The sequence below is a fragment of the Oncorhynchus nerka genome, unplaced genomic scaffold (assembly GCF_034236695.1).
Source record: "Oncorhynchus nerka isolate Pitt River unplaced genomic scaffold, Oner_Uvic_2.0 unplaced_scaffold_947, whole genome shotgun sequence".
Lineage (NCBI taxonomy): Eukaryota > Metazoa > Chordata > Actinopteri > Salmoniformes > Salmonidae > Oncorhynchus > Oncorhynchus nerka.
In genome coordinates this window covers 51543-71267 of record NW_027040362.1, presented here as the reverse complement: position 1 = coordinate 71267, position 19725 = coordinate 51543, and the positions used below count along the sequence as shown (strand labels likewise).

Sequence of the window (19725 nt, the reverse complement as noted above, 5' to 3'; positions counted from 1 at the left end):
TATTAGAGTTCTATAGTCTCTGTACATACTAGTATATTATTAGAGTTCTATAGTCACTGTACATACTAGTATATTATTAGAGTTCTATAGTCACTGTACATACTAGTATATTATTAGAGTTCTATAGTCACTGTACATACTAGTATATTATTAGAGTTCTGTAGTCACTGTACATACTAGTATATTATTAGAGTTCTATAGTCACTGTACATATTAGTATATTATTAGAGTTCTATATTATTAGAGTTCTATAGTCACTGTACATACTAGTATATTATTAGAGTTCTATAGTCACTGTACATACTAGTATATTATTAGAGTTCTGTAGTCACTGTACATACTAGTATATTATTAGAGTTCTATAGTCACTGTACATACTAGTATATTATTAGAGTTCTATAGTCACTGTACATACTAGTATATTATTAGAGTTCTATATTATTAGAGTTCTACAGGCACTGTACATACTAGTATATTATTAGAGTTCTATAGTCACTGTACATACTAGTATATTATTAGAGTTCTATAGTCACTGTACATACTAGTATATTATTAGAGTTCTATAGTCACTGTACATACTAGTATATTATTAGAGTTCTATAGTCACTGTACATACTAGTATATTATTAGAGTTCTGTAGTCACTGTACATACTAGTATATTATTAGAGTTCTATAGTCACTGTACATACTAGTATATTATTAGAGTTCTATAGTCACTGTACATACTAGTATATTATTAGAGTTCTATAGTCACTGTACATACTAGTATATTATTAGAGTTCTATAGTCACTGTACATACTAGTATATTATTAGAGTTCTATAGTCACTGTACATACTAGTATATTATTAGAGTTCTATAGTCACTGTACATACTAGTATATTATTAGAGTTCTATAGTCACTGTACATACTAGTATATTATTAGAGTTCTATAGTCACTGTACATACTAGTATATTATTAGAGTTCTATAGTCACTGTACATACTAGTATATTATTAGAGTTCTATAGTCACTGTACATACTAGTATATTATTAGAGTTCTATAGTCACTGTACATACTAGTATATTATTAGAGTTCTATAGTCACTGTACATACTAGTATATTATTAGAGTTCTATAGTCACTGTACATACTAGTATATTATTAGAGTTCTATATTATTAGAGTTCTATAGTCACTGTACATACTAGTATATTATTAGAGTTCTATAGTCACTGTACATACTAGTATATTATTAGAGTTCTATAGTCTCTGTACATACTAGTATATTATTAGAGTTCTATAGTCACTGTACATACTAGTATATTATTAGAGTTCCATAGTCACTGTACATACTAATATATTATTAGAGTTCTATAGTCACTGTACATACTAGTATATTATTAGAGCTCCATAGTCACTGTACATACTAGTATATTATTAGAGTTCTATAGTCACTGTACATACTAGTATATTATTAGAGTTCTATATTATTAGAGTTCTATAGTCACTGTACATACTAGTATATTATTAGAGTTCTATATTATTAGAGTTCTATAGTCATTGTACATACTAGTATATTATTAGAGTTCTATAGTCACTGTACATACTAGTATATTATTAGAGTTCTATATTATTAGAGTTCTATAGTCATTGTACATACTAGTATATTATTAGAGTTCTATAGTCACTGTACATACTAGTATATTATTAGAGTTCTATAGTCACTGTACATACTAGTATATTATTAGAGTTCTATAGTCACTGTACATACTAGTATATTATTAGAGCTCCATAGTCACTGTACATACTAGTATATTATTAGAGTTCTATAGTCATTGTACATACTAGTATATTATTAGAGTTCTATAGTCACTGTACATACTAGTATATTATTAGAGTTCTATAGTCACTGTACATACTAGTATATTATTAGAGTTCTATAGTCACTGTACATACTAGTATATTATTAGAGTTCTGTAGTCACCGTACATACTAGTATATTATTAGAGTTCTATAGTCACTGTACATATTAGTATATTATTAGAGTTCTATATTATTAGAGTTCTATAGTCACTGTACATACTAGTATATTATTAGAGTTCTATAGTCACTGTACATACTAGTATATTATTAGAGTTCTGTAGTCACTGTACATACTAGTATATTATTAGAGTTCTATAGTCACTGTACATACTAGTATATTATTAGAGTTCTATAGTCACTGTACATACTAGTATATTATTAGAGTTCTATATTATTAGAGTTCTACAGGCACTGTACATACTAGTATATTATTAGAGTTCTATAGTCACTGTACATACTAGTATATTATTAGAGTTCTATAGTCACTGTACATACTAGTATATTATTAGAGTTCTATAGTCACTGTACATACTAGTATATTATTAGAGTTCTATAGTCACTGTACATACTAGTATATTATTAGAGTTCTGTAGTCACTGTACATACTAGTATATTATTAGAGTTCTATAGTCACTGTACATACTAGTATATTATTAGAGTTCTATAGTCACTGTACATACTAGTATATTATTAGAGTTCTATAGTCACTGTACATACTAGTATATTATTAGAGTTCTATAGTCACTGTACATACTAGTATATTATTAGAGTTCTATAGTCACTGTACATACTAGTATATTATTAGAGTTCTATAGTCACTGTACATACTAGTATATTATTAGAGTTCTATAGTCACTGTACATACTAGTATATTATTAGAGTTCTATAGTCACTGTACATACTAGTATATTATTAGAGTTCTATAGTCACTGTACATACTAGTATATTATTAGAGTTCTATAGTCACTGTACATACTAGTATATTATTAGAGTTCTATAGTCACTGTACATACTAGTATATTATTAGAGTTCTATAGTCACTGTACATACTAGTATATTATTAGAGCTCCATAGTCACTGTACATACTAGTATATTATTAGAGTTCTATATTATTAGAGTTCTATAGTCACTGTACATACTAGTATATTATTAGAGTTCTATAGTCACTGTACATACTAGTATATTATTAGAGTTCTATAGTCTCTGTACATACTAGTATATTATTAGAGTTCTATAGTCACTGTACATACTAGTATATTATTAGAGCTCCATAGTCACTGTACATACTAATATATTATTAGAGTTCTATAGTCACTGTACATACTAGTATATTATTAGAGCTCCATAGTCACTGTACATACTAGTATATTATTAGAGTTCTATAGTCACTGTACATACTAGTATATTATTAGAGTTCTATATTATTAGAGTTCTATAGTCACTGTACATACTAGTATATTATTAGAGTTCTATATTATTAGAGTTCTATAGTCATTGTACATACTAGTATATTATTAGAGTTCTATAGTCACTGTACATACTAGTATATTATTAGAGTTCTATATTATTAGAGTTCTATAGTCATTGTACATACTAGTATATTATTAGAGTTCTATAGTCACTGTACATACTAGTATATTATTAGAGTTCTATAGTCACTGTACATACTAGTATATTATTAGAGTTCTATAGTCACTGTACATACTAGTATATTATTAGAGTTCTATAGTCACTGTACATACTAGTATATTATTAGAGTTCTATATTATTAGAGTTCTATAGTCACTGTACATACTAGTATATTATTAGAGTTCTATAGTCACTGTACATACTAGTATATTATTAGAGTTCTATAGTCTCTGTACATACTAGTATATATTATTAGAGTTCCATAGTCACTGTACATACTAGTATATTATTAGAGTTCTATAGTCACTGTACATACTAGTATATTATTAGAGTTATATAGTCACTGTACATACTAGTATATTATTAGAGTTCTATAGTCACTGTACATACTAGTATATTATTAGAGTTCTATAGTCACTGTACATACTAGTATATTATTAGAGTTATATAGTCACTGTACATACTAGTATATTATTAGAGTTCTATAGTCACTGTACATACTAGTATATTATTAGAGTTCTATATTATTAGAGTTCTATAGTCACTGTACATACTAGTATATTATTAGAGTTCTATAGTCACTGTACATACTAGTATATTATTAGAGTTCTATAGTCACTGTACATACTAGTATATTATTAGAGTTCTATATTATTTGAGTTCTATAGTCACTGTACATACTAGTATATTATTAGAGTTCTATAGTCACTGTAGATACTAGTATATTATTAGAGTTCTATAGTCACTGTACATACTAGTATATTATTAGAGTTCTATAGTCACTGTACATACTAGTATATTATTAGAGTTCTATATTATTAGAGTTCTATAGTCACTGTACATACTAGTATATTATTAGAGTTCTATAGTCACTGTACATACTAGTATATTATTAGAGTTCTATAGTCACTGTACATACTAGTATATTATTAGAGTTCTATAGTCACTGTACATACTAGTATATTATTAGAGTTCTATAGTCACTGTACATACTAGTATATTATTAGAGTTCTATATTATTAGAGTTCTATAGTCACTGTACATACTAGTATATTATTAGAGTTCTATAGTCACTGTACATACTAGTATATTATTAGAGTTCTATAGTCACTGTACATACTAGTATATATTATTAGAGTTCTATAGTCTCTGTACATACTAGTATATATTATTAGAGTTCTATAGTCACTGTACATACTAGTATATTATTAGAGTTCTATAGTCACTGTACATACTAGTATATTATTAGAGTTCTATAGTCACTGTACATACTAGTATATTATTAGAGTTCTGTAGTCACCGTACATACTAGTATATTATTAGAGTTCTATAGTCACTGTACATATTAGTATATTATTAGAGTTCTATATTATTAGAGTTCTATAGTCACTGTACATACTAGTATATTATTAGAGTTCTATAGTCACTGTACATACTAGTATATTATTAGAGTTCTATAGTCACTGTACATACTAGTATATTATTAGAGTTCTATAGTCACTGTACATACTAGTATATTATTAGAGTTCTGTAGTCACTGTACATACTAGTATATTATTAGAGTTCTATAGTCACTGTACATACTAGTATATTATTATAGTTCTATAGTCACTGTACATACTAGTATATTATTAGAGTTCTATAGTCACTGTACATACTAGTATATTATTATAGTTCTATAGTCACTGTACATACTAGTATATTATTAGAGTTCTATATTATTAGAGTTCTATAGTCACTGTACATACTAGTATATTATTAGAGTTCTATAGTCTGTACATACTAGTATATTATTAGAGTTCTATATTATTAGAGTTCTATAGTCACTGTACATACTAGTATATTATTAGAGTTCTATATTATTAGAGTTCTATAGTCACTGTAGATACTAGTATATTATTAGAGTTCTATAGTCACTGTACATACTAGTATATTATTAGAGTTCTATAGTCACTGTACATACTAATATATTATTAGAGTTCTATATTATTAGAGTTCTATAGTCACTGTACATACTAGTATATTATTAGAGTTCTATAGTCACTGTACATACTAGTATATTATTAGAGTTCTATAGTCACTGTACATACTAGTATATTATTAGAGTTCTATAGTCACTGTACATACTAGTTTATTATTAGAGTTCAATAGTCACTGTACATACTAGTATATTATTAGAGTTCTATAGTCACTGTACATACTAGTATATTATTAGAGTTCTATAGTCACTGTACATACTAGTATATTATTAGAGTTCTATAGTCACTGTACATACTAGTATATTATTAGAGTTCTATAGTCACTGTACATACTAGTATATTATTAGAGTTCTATAGTCACTGTACATACTAGTATATTATTAGAGTTCTATAGTCACTGTACATACTAGTATATTATTAGAGTTCTATAGTCACTGTACATACTAGTATATTATTAGAGTTCTATAGTCACTGTACATACTAGTATATTATTAGAGTTCTATAGTCACTGTACATACTAGTATATTATTAGAGTTCTATAGTCACTGTACATACTAGTATATTATTAGAGTTCTATATTATTAGAGTTCTATAGTCACTGTACATACTAGTATATTATTAGAGTTCTATAGTCACTGTACATACTAGTATATTATTAGAGTTCTATATTATTAGAGTTCTATAGTCACTGTACATACTAGTATATTATTAGAGTTCTATAGTCACTGTACATACTAGTATATTATTAGAGTTCTATAGTCACTGTACATACTAGTATATTATTAGAGTTCTATAGTCACTGTACATACTAGTATATTATTAGAGTTCTATAGTCACTGTACATACTAGTATATTATTAGAGTTCTATAGTCACTGTACATACTAGTATATTATTAGAGTTCTATAGTCACTGTACATACTAGTATATTATTAGAGTTCTATAGTCACTGTACATACTAGTATATTATTAGAGTTCTATAGTCACTGTACATACTAGTATATTATTAGAGTTCCATAGTCACTGTACATACTAGTATATATTATTAGAGTTCTATAGTCACTGTACATACTAGTATATTATTAGAGTTCTATAGTCACTGTACATACTAGTATATTATTAGAGTTCCATAGTCACTGTACATACTAGTATATTATTAGAGTTCCATAGTCACTGTACATACTAGTATATTATTAGAGTTCCATAGTCACTGTACATACTAGTATATTATTAGAGCTCCATAGTCACTGTACATACTAGTATATTATTAGAGTTCTATAGTCACTGTACATACTAGTATATTATTAGAGTTCTATATTATTTGAGTTCTATAGTCACTGTACATACTAGTATATTATTAGAGTTCAATAGTCACTGTAGATACTAGTATATTATTAGAGTTCTATATTATTTGAGTTCTATAGTCACTGTACATACTAGTATATTATTAGAGTTCTATAGTCACTGTACATACTAGTATATTATTAGAGTTCTATAGTCACTGTACATACTAGTATATTATTAGAGTTCTATAGTCACTGTACATACTAGTATATTATTAGAGTTCTATAGTCACTGTACATACTAGTATATTATTAGAGTTCTATAGTCACTGTACATACTAGTATATTATTAGAGTTCTATAGTCACTGTACATACTAGTATATTATTATAGTTCTATAGTCACTGTACATACTAGTATATTATTAGAGTTCCATAGTCACTGTACATACTAGTATATTATTAGAGTTCTATATTATTAGAGTTCCATAGTCACTGTACATACTAGTATATTATTAGAGTTCTATATTATTAGAGTTCTATAGTCACTGTACATACTAGTATATTATTAGAGTTCTATAGTCACTGTACATACTAGTATATTATTAGAGTTCTATATTATTAGAGTTCTATAGTCACTGTACATACTAGTATATTATTAGAGTTCTATAGTCACTGTACATACTAGTATATTATTAGAGTTCTATATTATTAGAGTTCTATAGTCACTGTACATACTAGTATATTATTAGAGTTCTATAGTCACTGTACATACTAGTATATTATTAGAGTTCTGTAGTCACTGTACATACTAGTATATTATTAGAGTTCTATAAATCAAATCAAATCAAATCAAATTTATTTATATAGCCCTTCGTACATCAGCTGATATCTCAAAGTGCTGTACAGAAACCCAGCCTAAAACCCCAAACAGCAAACAATGCAGGTGTAAAAGCACGGTGGCTAGGAAAAACTCCCTAGAAAGGCCAAAACCTAGGAAGAAACCTAGAGAGGAACCAGGCTATGTGGGGTGGCCAGTCCTCTTCTGGCTGTGCCGGGTAGAGATTATAACAGAACATGACCAAGATGTTCAAATGTTCATAAATGACCAGCATGGTCGAATAATAATAAGGCAGAACAGTTGAAACTGGAGCAGCAGCACAGTCAGGTGGACTGGGGACAGCAAGGAGTCATCATGTCAGGTAGTCCTAGGGCACGGTCCTAGGGCTCAGGTCCTCCGAGAGAGAGAGAAAGAAAGAGAGAATTAGAGAGAGCATATGTGGGGTGGCCAGTCCTCTTCTGGCTGTGCCGGGTGGAGATTATAACAGAACGTGGCCAAGATGTTCAAATGTTCATAAATGACCAGCATGGTTGAATAATAGTAAGGCAGAACAGTTGAAACTGAGCAGCAGCATGGCCAGGTGGACTGGGGACAGCAAGGAGTCATCATGTCAGGTAGTCCTGGGACATGGTCCTAGGGCCCAGGCCAGTTGAAACTGGAGCAGCAGCATGGCCAGGTGGACTGGGGACAGCAAGGAGTCATCATGTCAGGTAGTCCTGGGGCATGGTCCTAGGGCTCAGGTCCTCCGAGAGAGAGAAAGAAAGAGAGAAGGAGAGAATTAGAGAACGCACACTTAGATTCACACAGGACACCGAATAGGACAGGAGAAGTACTCCAGATATAACAAACTGACCCTAGCCCCGACACATAAACTAATGCAGCATAAATACTGGAGGCTGAGACAGGAGGGGTCAGGAGACACTGTGGCCCCATCAGAGGACACCCCCGGACAGGGCCAAACAGGAAGGATATAACCCCACCCACTTTGCCAAAGCACAGCCCCCACACCACTAGAGGGATATCTTCAACCACCAACTTACCATCCTGAGACAAGGCCGAGTATAGCCCACAAAGATCTCCGCCACGGCACAACCCAAGGGGGGGGCGCCAACCCAGACAGGCCGACCACAACAGTGAATCAACCCACCCAGGTGACGCACCCCCAGGGACGGCATGAGAGAGCCCCAGTAAGCCAGTGACTCAGCCCCCGTAACAGGGTAGAGGCAGAGAATCCCAGTGGAAAGAGGGGAATCGGCCAGGCAGAGACAGCAAGGGCGGTTCGTTGCTCCAGAGCCTTTCCGTTCACCTTCCCACTCCTGGGCCAGACTACACTCAATCATATGACCCACTGAAGAGATGAGTCTTCAGTAAAGACTTAAAGGTTGAGACCGAGTTTGCGTCTCTGACATGGGTAGGCAGACCGTTCCATAAAAATGGAGCTCTATAGGAGAAAGCCCTGCCTCCAGCTGTTTGCTTAGAAATTTAGGGACAATTAGGAGGCCTGCGTCTTGTGACCGTAGCGTACGTGTAGGTATGTACGGCAGGACCAAATCAGAGAGATAGGTAGGAGCAAGCCCATGTAATGCTTTGTAGGTTAGCAGTAAACCTTGAAATCAGCCCTTGCTTTGACAGGAAGCCAGTGTAGAGAGGCTAGCACTGGAGTAATATGATCAAATTTTTTGGTTCTAGTCAGATTCTAGCAGCCGTATTCAGCACTAACTGAAGTTTATTTAGTGCTTTATCCGGGTAGCCGGAAAATAGAGCATTGCAGTAGTCTAACCTAGAAGTGACAAAAGCATGGATTAATTTTTCTGCATCATTTTTGGACAGAAAGTTTCTGATTTTTGCAATGTTACGTAGATGGAAAAAGCTGTCCTCGAAATGGTCTTGATATGTTCTTCAAAAGAGAGATCAGGGTCCAGAGTAACGCCGAGGTCCTTCACAGTTTTATTTGAGACGACTGTACAACCATTAAGATTAATTGTCAGATTCAACAGAAGATCTCTTTGTTTCTTGGGACCTAGAACAAGCATCTCTGTTTTGTCCGAGTTTAATAGTAGAAAGTTTGCAGCCATCCACTTCCTTATGTCTGAAACACATGCTTCTAGCGAGGGCAATTTTGGGGCTTCACCATGTTTCATTGAAATGTACAGCTGTGTGTCATCCGCATAGCAGTGAAAGTTTACATTATGTTTTCTGAATAACATCCCCAAGAGGTAAAATATATAGTGAAAACAATAGTGGTCCTAAAACAGAACCTGAGGAACACCGAAATTTACAGTTGATTTGTCAGAGGACAAACCATTCACAGAGACAAACTGATATCTTTCCGACAGATAAGATCTAAACCAGGCCAGAACATGTCCGTGTAGACCAATTTGGGTTTCAATCTCTCCAAAAGAATGTGGTGATCTATGGTATCAAAAGCAGCACTAAGGTCTAGGAGCACGAGGACAGATGCAGAGCTCGGTCCGTTGCCATTAAAATGTCATTTACCACCTTCACAAGTGCCGTCTCAGTGCTATGATGGGGTCTAAAACCAGACTGAAGCATTTCGTATACATTGTTTGTCTTCAGGAAGGCAGTGAGTTGCTGCGCAACAGCCTTCTCTAAAATTTTTGAGAGGAATGGAAGATTCGATATAGGCCGATAGTTTTTTATATTTTCTGGGTCAAGGTTTGGCTTTTTCAAGAGAGGCTTTATTACTGCCACTTTTAGTGAGTTTGGTACACATCCAGTGGATAGAGAGCCGTTTATTATGTTCAATTATAGGAGGGCCAAGCACAGGAAGCAGCTCTTTCAGTAGTTTAGTTGGAATAGGGTCCAGTATGCAGCTTGAAGGTTTAGAGGCCATGATTATTTTCATCATTGTGTCAAGAGATATAGTACTAAAGACTTGAGCGTCTCTTGATCCTAGGTCCTGGCAGAGTTGTGCAGACTCAGGACAACTGAGGTTTGGAGGAATACGCAGGTTTAAAGAGGAGTCCGTAATTTGCTTTCTAATAATCATAATCTTTTCCTCAAAGAAGTTCATGAATTTATCACTGCTAAAGTGAAAGTCATCCTCTCTTGGGGAATGCTGCTTTTAGTTAGCTTTGCGACAGTATCAAAAGGAATTTCGGATTGTTCTTATTTTCCTCAATTAAGTTAGAAAATAGGATGATCGAGCAGCAGTAAGGGCTCTTCGGTACTGCACGGCACCGTCCTTCCAAGCTAGTCGGAAGACTTCCAGTTTGGTGTGGCGCCATTGCTCCAATTTTCTGAAGCTTGCTTCAGAGCTCGGGTATTTTCTGTGTACCAGGGAGCTAGTTTCTTATGAGACATTTTTTAGTTTTTAGGGGTGCAACTGCATCTAGGTATTGCGCAAGGTTAAATTGAGATACTCAGTTAGGTGGTTAACGGATTTTTGTCCTCTGGCGTCCTTGGGTAGGCAGAGGAGTCTGGAAGGGCATCAAGGAATCTTTGTGTTGTCTGTGAATTTATAGCACGACTTTTGATGTTCCTTGGTTGGGGTCTGAGCAGATTATTTGTTGCAATTGCAAACGTAATAAAATGGTGGTCCGATAGTCCAGGATTATGAGGAAAACATTAAGATCCACAACATTTATTCCATGGGACAAAACTAGTCCAGCTTTATGACTGTGACAGTGAGTGAGGTCCAGAGACATGTTGGACAAAACCCACTGAGTCGATGATGGCTCCGAAAGCCTTTTGGAGTGGGTCTGTGGACTTTTCCATGTGAATATTAAAGTCACCAAAGATTAGAATATTATCTGCAATGACTACAAGGTCCGATAGGAATTCAGGGAACTCAGTGAGAAACGCTGTATATGGCCCAGGAGGCCTGTAAACAGTAGCTATAAAAAGTGATAGTCACTGTACTATAGTCACTGTACATACTAGTATATTATTAGAGTTCTATAGTCACTGTACATACTAGTATATTATTAGAGTTCTATAGTCACTGTACATACTAGTATATTATTAGAGCTCCATAGTCACTGTACATACTAGTATATTATTAGAGTTCTATAGTCACTGTACATACTAGTATATTATTAGAGTTCTGTAGTCACTGTACATACTAGTATATTATTAGAGTTCTATAGTCACTGTACATACTAGTATATTATTAGAGTTCTATAGTCACTGTACATACTAGTATATTATTAGAGTTCTATAGTCACTGTACATACTAGTATATTATTAGAGTTCAATAGTCACTGTACATACTAGTATATTATTAGAGTTCTGTAGTCACTGTACATACTAGTATATTATTAGAGTTCTATATTATTAGAGTTCTATAGTCACTGTACATACTAGTATATTATTAGAGTTCTATATTATTAGAGTTCTATAGTCACTGTACATACTAGTATATTATTAGAGTTCTGTAGTCACTGTACATACTAGTATATTATTAGAGTTCTATAGTCACTGTACATACTAGTATATTATTAGAGTTCTATAGTCACTGTACATACTAGTATATTATTAGAGTTCTATAGTCACTGTACATACTAGTATATTATTAGAGTTCAATAGTCACTGTACATACTAGTATATTATTAGAGTTCTGTAGTCACTGTACATACTAGTATATTATTAGAGTTCTATATTATTAGAGTTCCATAGTCACTGTACATACTAGTATATTATTAGAGTTCTATAGTCACTGTACATACTAGTATATTATTAGAGTTCTATAGTCACTGTACATACTAGTATATTATTAGAGTTCTATATTATTAGAGTTCTATAGTCACTGTACATACTAGTATATTATTAGAGTTCTATAGTCACTGTACATACTAGTATATTATTAGAGTTCTGTAGTCACTGTACATACTAGTATATTATTAGAGTTCTATAGTCACTGTACATACTAGTATATTATTAGAGTTCTATAGTCACTGTACATACTAGTATATTATTAGAGTTCTATAGTCACTGTACATACTAGTATATTATTAGAGTTCTATAGTCACTGTACATACTAGTATATTATTAGAGTTCCATAGTCACTGTACATACTAATATATTATTAGAGTTCTATAGTCACTGTACATACTAGTATATTATTAGAGTTCTATAGTCACTGTACATACTAGTATATTATTAGAGTTCTAGAACATTTGGTATAAATCTTTACTAGAGCGTTGTTTACAGTGTATACAGTGTGTCTGGATATAGTGCCATATAAAGGGAATAGGGATCCATTTTGTACACATTCCATATCTGCCGTCCTGTGTTTCCCCATCAGACATCAGGAAGGCTGAGAAGCAGCTGCTGGAGATGGCTGGCTACATCCAGAGTATCAACTCCTCCATCACAACCATCATCCCCACCCTGGCAACCATCCTCACCTTCGTAGTCCACACCCTGCTGGGCCTGCCCCTCAGCTCCTCGGAAGTGAGTAGTATACCTAATGCCTAGTCCTAATGCCTAGTCCTAGTACCTAGACCTAATACCTTGTCCTAATACCTAGACTTAACACCTAGTCCTAATACCTAGTCCTAATACCTAGACCTAATACCTAGTCCTAATACCTAGTCCTAATACCTAGACCTAATACCTAGTCCTCATACCTAGTCCTAATACCTAGTCCTAATACCTAGTCCTAATACCTAGACCTAATACCTAGTCCTAGTCCTAATACCTAGTCCTAATACCTAGTCCTAATACCTAGACCTAATACCTAGTCCTAAAACCTAGATCTAATACCTAGTCCTAATACCTAGTCCTAATACCTAGACCTAATACCTAGTCCTAGGCCTAATACCTAGTCCTAATACCTGGTCCTAGTCCTAATACCTAGTCCTAATACCTAGACCTAATACCTAGTCCTAATACCTAGTCCTAATACCTAGACCTAGTCCTAATACCTAGTCCTAATACCTGGTCCTAATACCTAGTCCTAATACCTGGTCCTAATACCTAGACCTAATACCTAGTTCTAATACCTAGTCCTAATACCTGGTCCTAATACCTAGACCTAATACCTAGTCCTAATACCTAGTCCTAATACCGAGACCTAATACCTAGTCCTAATACCTAGACCTAGTCCTAATACCTAGTCCTAATACCTAGACCTAATACCTAGTCCTAATACCTAGTCCTAATACCTAGTCTTAATACCTAGACTTAGTCCTAATACCTAGTCCTAATACCTAGTCCTTGTCCTAATACCTGGTCCTAATACCTAGACCTAGTCCTAATACCTTGACCTAATACCTAGACCTAATACATAGTCCTAATACCTAGACCTAATACCTAGTCCTAATACCTAGACCTAATACCTAGTCCTAGACCTAATACCTAGTCCTACTCCCTAGACCTAATACCTAGTCATAATACCTAGTCCTAATACCTGGTCCTAATACCTAGACCTAGTCCTAATACCTGGTCCTAATACCTAGTCCTAATACCTATACCTAATACCTAGTCCTAATACCTAGACCTAATACCTCGTCCTAATACCTAGTCCTAATACCTAGACCTAATACCTAGTCCTAGACCTAATACCTAGTCCTAATACCTAGACCTAATACCTAGTCCTAGACCTAATACCTAGTCCTAATATCTAGACCTAATACCTAGTCCTAATACCTGGTCCTAACACCTGGTCCTAATACCTAGACCTAATACCTGGTCCTAATACCTAGTCCTAATACCTGGTCCTAATACCTGGTCCTAATACCTGGACCTAGTCCTAATACCTAGTCCTAATAACTAGACCTAATACCTAGACCTAATGCCTAGTCCTAGTCCTAATACCTAGACCTAATACCTAGTCCTAATACCTAGTCCTAATACCTAGACCTGGTCCTAATACCTAGTCCTAATACCTGGTCCTAATACCTAGACCTAATACCTAGTTCTAATACCTAGTCCTAATACCTGGTCCTAATACCTAGACCTAATACCTAGTCCTAATACCTAGTCCTAATACCTAGACCTAATACCTAGTCCTAATACCTAGACCTAGTCCTAATACCTAGTCCTAATACCTAGACCTAATACCTAGTCCTAATACCTAGTCCTAATACCTAGTCTTAATACCTAGACTTAGTCCTAATACCTAGTCCTAATACCTAGTCCTTGTCCTAATACCTGGTCCTAATACCTAGACCTAGTCCTAATACCTTGACCTAATACCTAGACCTAATACATAGTCCTAATACCTAGACCTAATACCTAGTCCTAATACCTAGACCTAATACCTAGTCCTAGACCTAATACCTAGTCCTACTCCCTAGACCTAATACCTAGTCATAATACCTAGTCCTAATACCTGGTCCTAATACCTAGACCTAGTCCTAATACCTGGTCCTAATACCTAGTCCTAATACCTATACCTAATACCTAGTCCTAATACCTAGACCTAATACCTCGTCCTAATACCTAGTCCTAATACCTAGACCTAATACCTAGTCCTAGACCTAATACCTAGTCCTAATACCTAGACCTAATACCTAGTCCTAGACCTAATACCTAGTCCTAATATCTAGACCTAATACCTAGTCCTAATACCTGGTCCTAACACCTGGTCCTAATACCTAGACCTAATACCTGGTCCTAATACCTAGTCCTAATACCTGGTCCTAATACCTGGTCCTAATACCTGGACCTAGTCCTAATACCTAGTCCTAATAACTAGACCTAATACCTAGACCTAATGCCTAGTCCTAGTCCTAATACCTAGTCCTAATACCTAGACCTAATACCTGGTCCTAATACCTAGACCTAATACCTAGTCTTAATACCTAGTCCTAATACCTGGTCCTAATACCTAATCGCCATCTTGTTTTTACCAGGCTGTTACCCTAATCGCCATCTTGTTTTTACCAGGCTGTTACCCTCATCGCCATCTTGTTTTTACCAGGCTGTTACCCTAATCGCCATCTTGTTTTTACCAGGCTGTTACCCTCATCGCCATCTTGTTTTTACCAGGCTGTTACCCTAATCGCCATCTTGTTTTTACCAGGCTGTTACCCTAATCGCCATCTTGTTTTTACCAGGCTGTTTACCCTAATCGCCATCTTGTTTTTACCAGGCTGTTTACCCTAATCGCCATCTTGTTTTTACCAGGCTGTTACCCTCATCGCCATCTTGTTTTTACTAGGCTGTTTACCCTAATCGCCATCTTGTTTTTACCAGGCTGTTTACCCTAATCGCCATCTTGTTTTTACCAGGCTGTTTACCCTAATGGCCATCTTGTTTTTACCAGGCTGTTTACCCTAATGGCCATCTTGTTTTTACCAGGCTTTTACCACAATCGCCATCTTTAACTCCATGCGGTTCTCCCTGGGTTTGCTGCCGTTCTCTGTCAAAGCCATAGCCGAGGGACTGGTATCGCTAGCCCGGCTAAAGGTGAGCCTCCTCTCCTTTAAAACATGATCAATCATCAACTTCATCCTCTTACTGTATATCATGAAGCACATGTGTCCTAAGCATTTCTGTTATCAGTCTCTTTGTAGCATGAAGATAAGCTCTGTGTGTTTACTGTGTGTGTGTGTGTGTGTTTACTGTGTGTGTGTGTGTGTTTACTGTGTGTGTGTGTGTGTGTGTGTGTGTGTGTGTGTGTGTGTGTGTGTGTGTGTGTTGTGTGTGTGTGTGTGTGTGTGTGTGTGTTTGTGTGTGTGTGTGTGTGGGTTTGTATACTTTGTATGTGTGTAAATCTACATGTTTACATTTGTGATTATTTGTGTGTGTGTGTGTGCCTGTGTGTGTGTGTGTGTGTGTGTGTGTGTGTGGGGGGGGGGGTTGTGTATGTGTATGTGCGTGCGTGTGCGTGTCCACTCTCTGTGTGTGTGTGTGTGTGCGTGTCCACTCTGTGTTTGTGTGGGGGGTTGTGTATGGGTGTGTGCGTGCGTGTGCGTGTCCACTCTCTGTGTGTGTGTAGAAACTGCTGATGACACAGAACCCAGACTCGTACCTGGTCCAGAGACACGGGTCCTCCTCGGCCCTGGTCATGGAGAAGGCAACATTCACCTGGGCCAGGCCTGAAGGACAGACAACCACTACGGCACCAGGCACCACAGCCTCTCTGAAGGGAGGGAAGGTGGAACCACAGGGCCAGAACGGGACTCACACACCGGGCAAGACCAAGGCCAAGCCCACCCTGAGAAACATCTCCTTCAACCTGCCTAAGGTAGGTGCTGGTTGGGGTTAGATAGGGCTTATGATTGGGTGAGATGGGGTCTGGGTTAGATAGGGCTTTTGATTGGGTGAGATGGGATGAGTGGGGTCTGGGTTAGATAGGGCTTTTGATTGGGTTAGATGGGGTGAGTGGGGTCTGGGTTAGATAGGGCTTTTGATTGGGTTAAATGGGGTGAGTGGGGTCTGGGTTAGATAATGCTTTTTATTGGGTGAGATGGGGTGAGTGGGGTCTGGGTTAGATGAGGTAAGCAGGGGTCAGAGTTAATATAGGTTAAGCAGGGGTCAGAGTTAGATGAGGTAAGCAGGGGTCAGAGTTAGATGAGGTAAGCAGGGGTCAGAGTTAGATGAGGTAAGCAGAGGTCAGAGTTAATATAGGTTAAGCAGGGGTCAGAGTTAATATAGGGTAAGCAGAGGTCAGAGTTACATGAGGTAAGCAGGGGTCAGAGTTAATATAGGTTAAGCAGGGGTCAGAGTTAATATAGGTTAAGCAGGGGTCAGAGTTAGATGAGGTACTTCGGTCCGCTGGTAGTATAACTTTTCATTACATTTCATTACATTTCATTATAGTACAACGGTTTGATTGGTCTAATCTTAGCAATTTCTTCTTAGCTAGCTACATAGCCGTCTTTGTATCAAAGATAATTGCGTAATTATCGTATTTCGTCGTCCTAACGTAGTCTACACTGCTATCTGCCCAGCAGCTAGCCAGCTAGCAAACGTCCACCGTCTACCGAATAGCAGCACTGTAGAAACAATTACACTCAACTGAACGACTTGATTAGTGTAGTGTTAGCTAGCTACATAGTTGTCTTTGCTGTCTTCGTATCCAAGATAATTGTGTAGTTTAGAGTGTGTAGTTTTAGAGTGATTATCTTAATTTACCGAGGTTAGCTAGCCAGCTATTTGTCGTCCTTAACGTAGGAGACACTGCTAGCTAGCCAACAGCTAGCCAACGTCTACCGAATAGAACTTCCGCACTCAACAAACCGGGTCGATTCCGCTCGCTCCACAGGTAGTATCACATTTTCATTTCATTTCATTACAGTACAACGGTTTGATTTGTTTGATCGTAGCTAGCTACATAGCTAGCTACATAGCCGTCTTTGTATCAAAGATAATTGTGTAGTCTAGAGCGATTTTCTAGATTAGCTAGCCAGCTATTGTCGTTCTTTTAACGCAACGTAACGTAATCAACACTGCTAGCTAGCCAGCAAGCCCCGAATAGCAGCACTGTAGAAACTATTACACTCAACGGAACGACTTGATTAGTGTAGTGTCAACAACGTAGCCACTGCCAGCTAGCCTACAAAGTCAACAACGCAGCCACTGCCAGCTAGCCTACTTCAGCAGTACTGTATCATTTTAATCATTTTAGTCAATAAGATTCTTGCTACGTAAGCTTAACTTTCTGAACATTTGAGACGTGTAGTCCACTTGTCATTCCAATCTCCTTTGCATTAGCGTTGCCTCTTCTGTAGCCTGTCAACTATGTGTCTGTCTATCCCTGTTCTCTCCTCTCTGCACAGACCATACAAACGCTCCACACCGCGTGGCCGCGGCCACCCTAATCTGGTGGTCCCAGCGCGCACGACCCACGTGGAGTTCCAGGTCTCCGGTAGCCTCTGGAACTGCCGATCTGCGGCCAACAAGGCAGAGTTCATCTCAGCCTATGCCTCCCTCCAGTCCCTCGACTTCTTGGCACTGACGGAAACATGGATCACCACAGATAACACTGCTACTCCTACTGCTCTCTCTTCGTCCGCCCACGTGTTCTCGCACACCCCGAGAGCTTCTGGTCAGCGGGGTGGTGGCACCGGGATCCTCATCTCTCCCAAGTGGTCATTCTCTCTTTCTCCCCTTACCCATCTGTCTATCGCCTCCTTTGAATTCCATGCTGTCACAGTTACCAGCCCTTTCAAGCTTAACATCCTTATCATTTATCGCCCTCCAGGTTCCTCGGAGAGTTCATCAATGAGCTTGATGCCTTGATAAGATCCTTTCCTGAGGACGGCTCACCTCTCACAGTTCTGGGCGACTTTAACCTCCCCACGTCTACCTTTGACTCATTCCTCTCTGCCTCCTTCTTTCCACTCCTCTCCTCTTTTGACCTCACCCTCTCACCTTCCCCCTACTCACAAGGCAGGCAATACGCTCGACCTCATCTTTACTAGATGCTGTTCTTCCACTAACCTCATTGCAACTCCCCTCCAAGTCTCCGACCACTACCTTGTATCCTTTTCCCTCTCGCTCTCATCCAACACTTCCCACACTGCCCCTACTCGGATGGTATCGCGCCGTCCCAACCTTCGCTCTCTCTCCCCCGCCACTCTCTCCTCTTCCATCCTATCATCTCTTCCCTCTGCTCAAACCTTCTCCAACCTACCTCCTGATTCTGCCTCCTCAACCCTCCTCTCCTCCCTTTCTGCATCCTTTGACTCTCTATGTCCCCTATCCTCCAGGCCGGCTCGGTCCTCCCCTCCCGCTCCGTGGCTCAACGACTCATTGCGAGCTCACAGAACAGGGCTCCGGGCAGCCGAGCGGAAATGGAGGAAAACTCGCCTCCCTGCGGACCTGGCATCCTTTCACTCCCTCCTCTACATTTTCCTCTTCTGTCTCTGCTGCTAAAGCCACTTTCTACCACTCTAAATTCCAAGCATCTGCCTCTAACCCTAGGAAGCTCTTTGCCACCTTCTCCTCCCTCCTGAATCCTCCTCCCCTCCCCCTCCTCCTCTCTGCAGATGACTTCGTCAACCATTTTGAAAAGAAGGTCGACGACATCCGATCCTCGTTTGCTAAGTCAAACGACACCGCTGGTTCTGCTCACACTCCCCTACCCTGTGCTCTGACCTCCTTCTCCCCTCTCTCTCCAGATGAAATCTCGCGTCTTGTGACGGCCGGCCGCCCAACAACCTGCCCGCTTGACCCTATCCCCTCCTCTCTTCTCCAGACCATTTCCGGAGACCTTCTCCCTTACCTCACCTCACTC

The 19725-nt window shown here is 37.3% G+C and overlaps 1 protein-coding gene across 1 annotated transcript in view; it reads left to right on the top strand.

Annotated features, from left to right (window-relative positions):
* LOC115128056 (ATP-binding cassette sub-family C member 12-like) overlaps positions 1-19725 on the top strand; it is a 78965-nt gene that overhangs the window by 23315 nt on the left and 35925 nt on the right. Inside the window, exons 8-10 of the mRNA XM_065016613.1 lie at positions 12841-12989; positions 15843-15950; positions 16483-16731. Coding sequence (XP_064872685.1) covers positions 12841-12989; positions 15843-15950; positions 16483-16731 — 506 coding nt within the window. The remainder of the gene's footprint in view (positions 1-12840; positions 12990-15842; positions 15951-16482; positions 16732-19725) is intronic.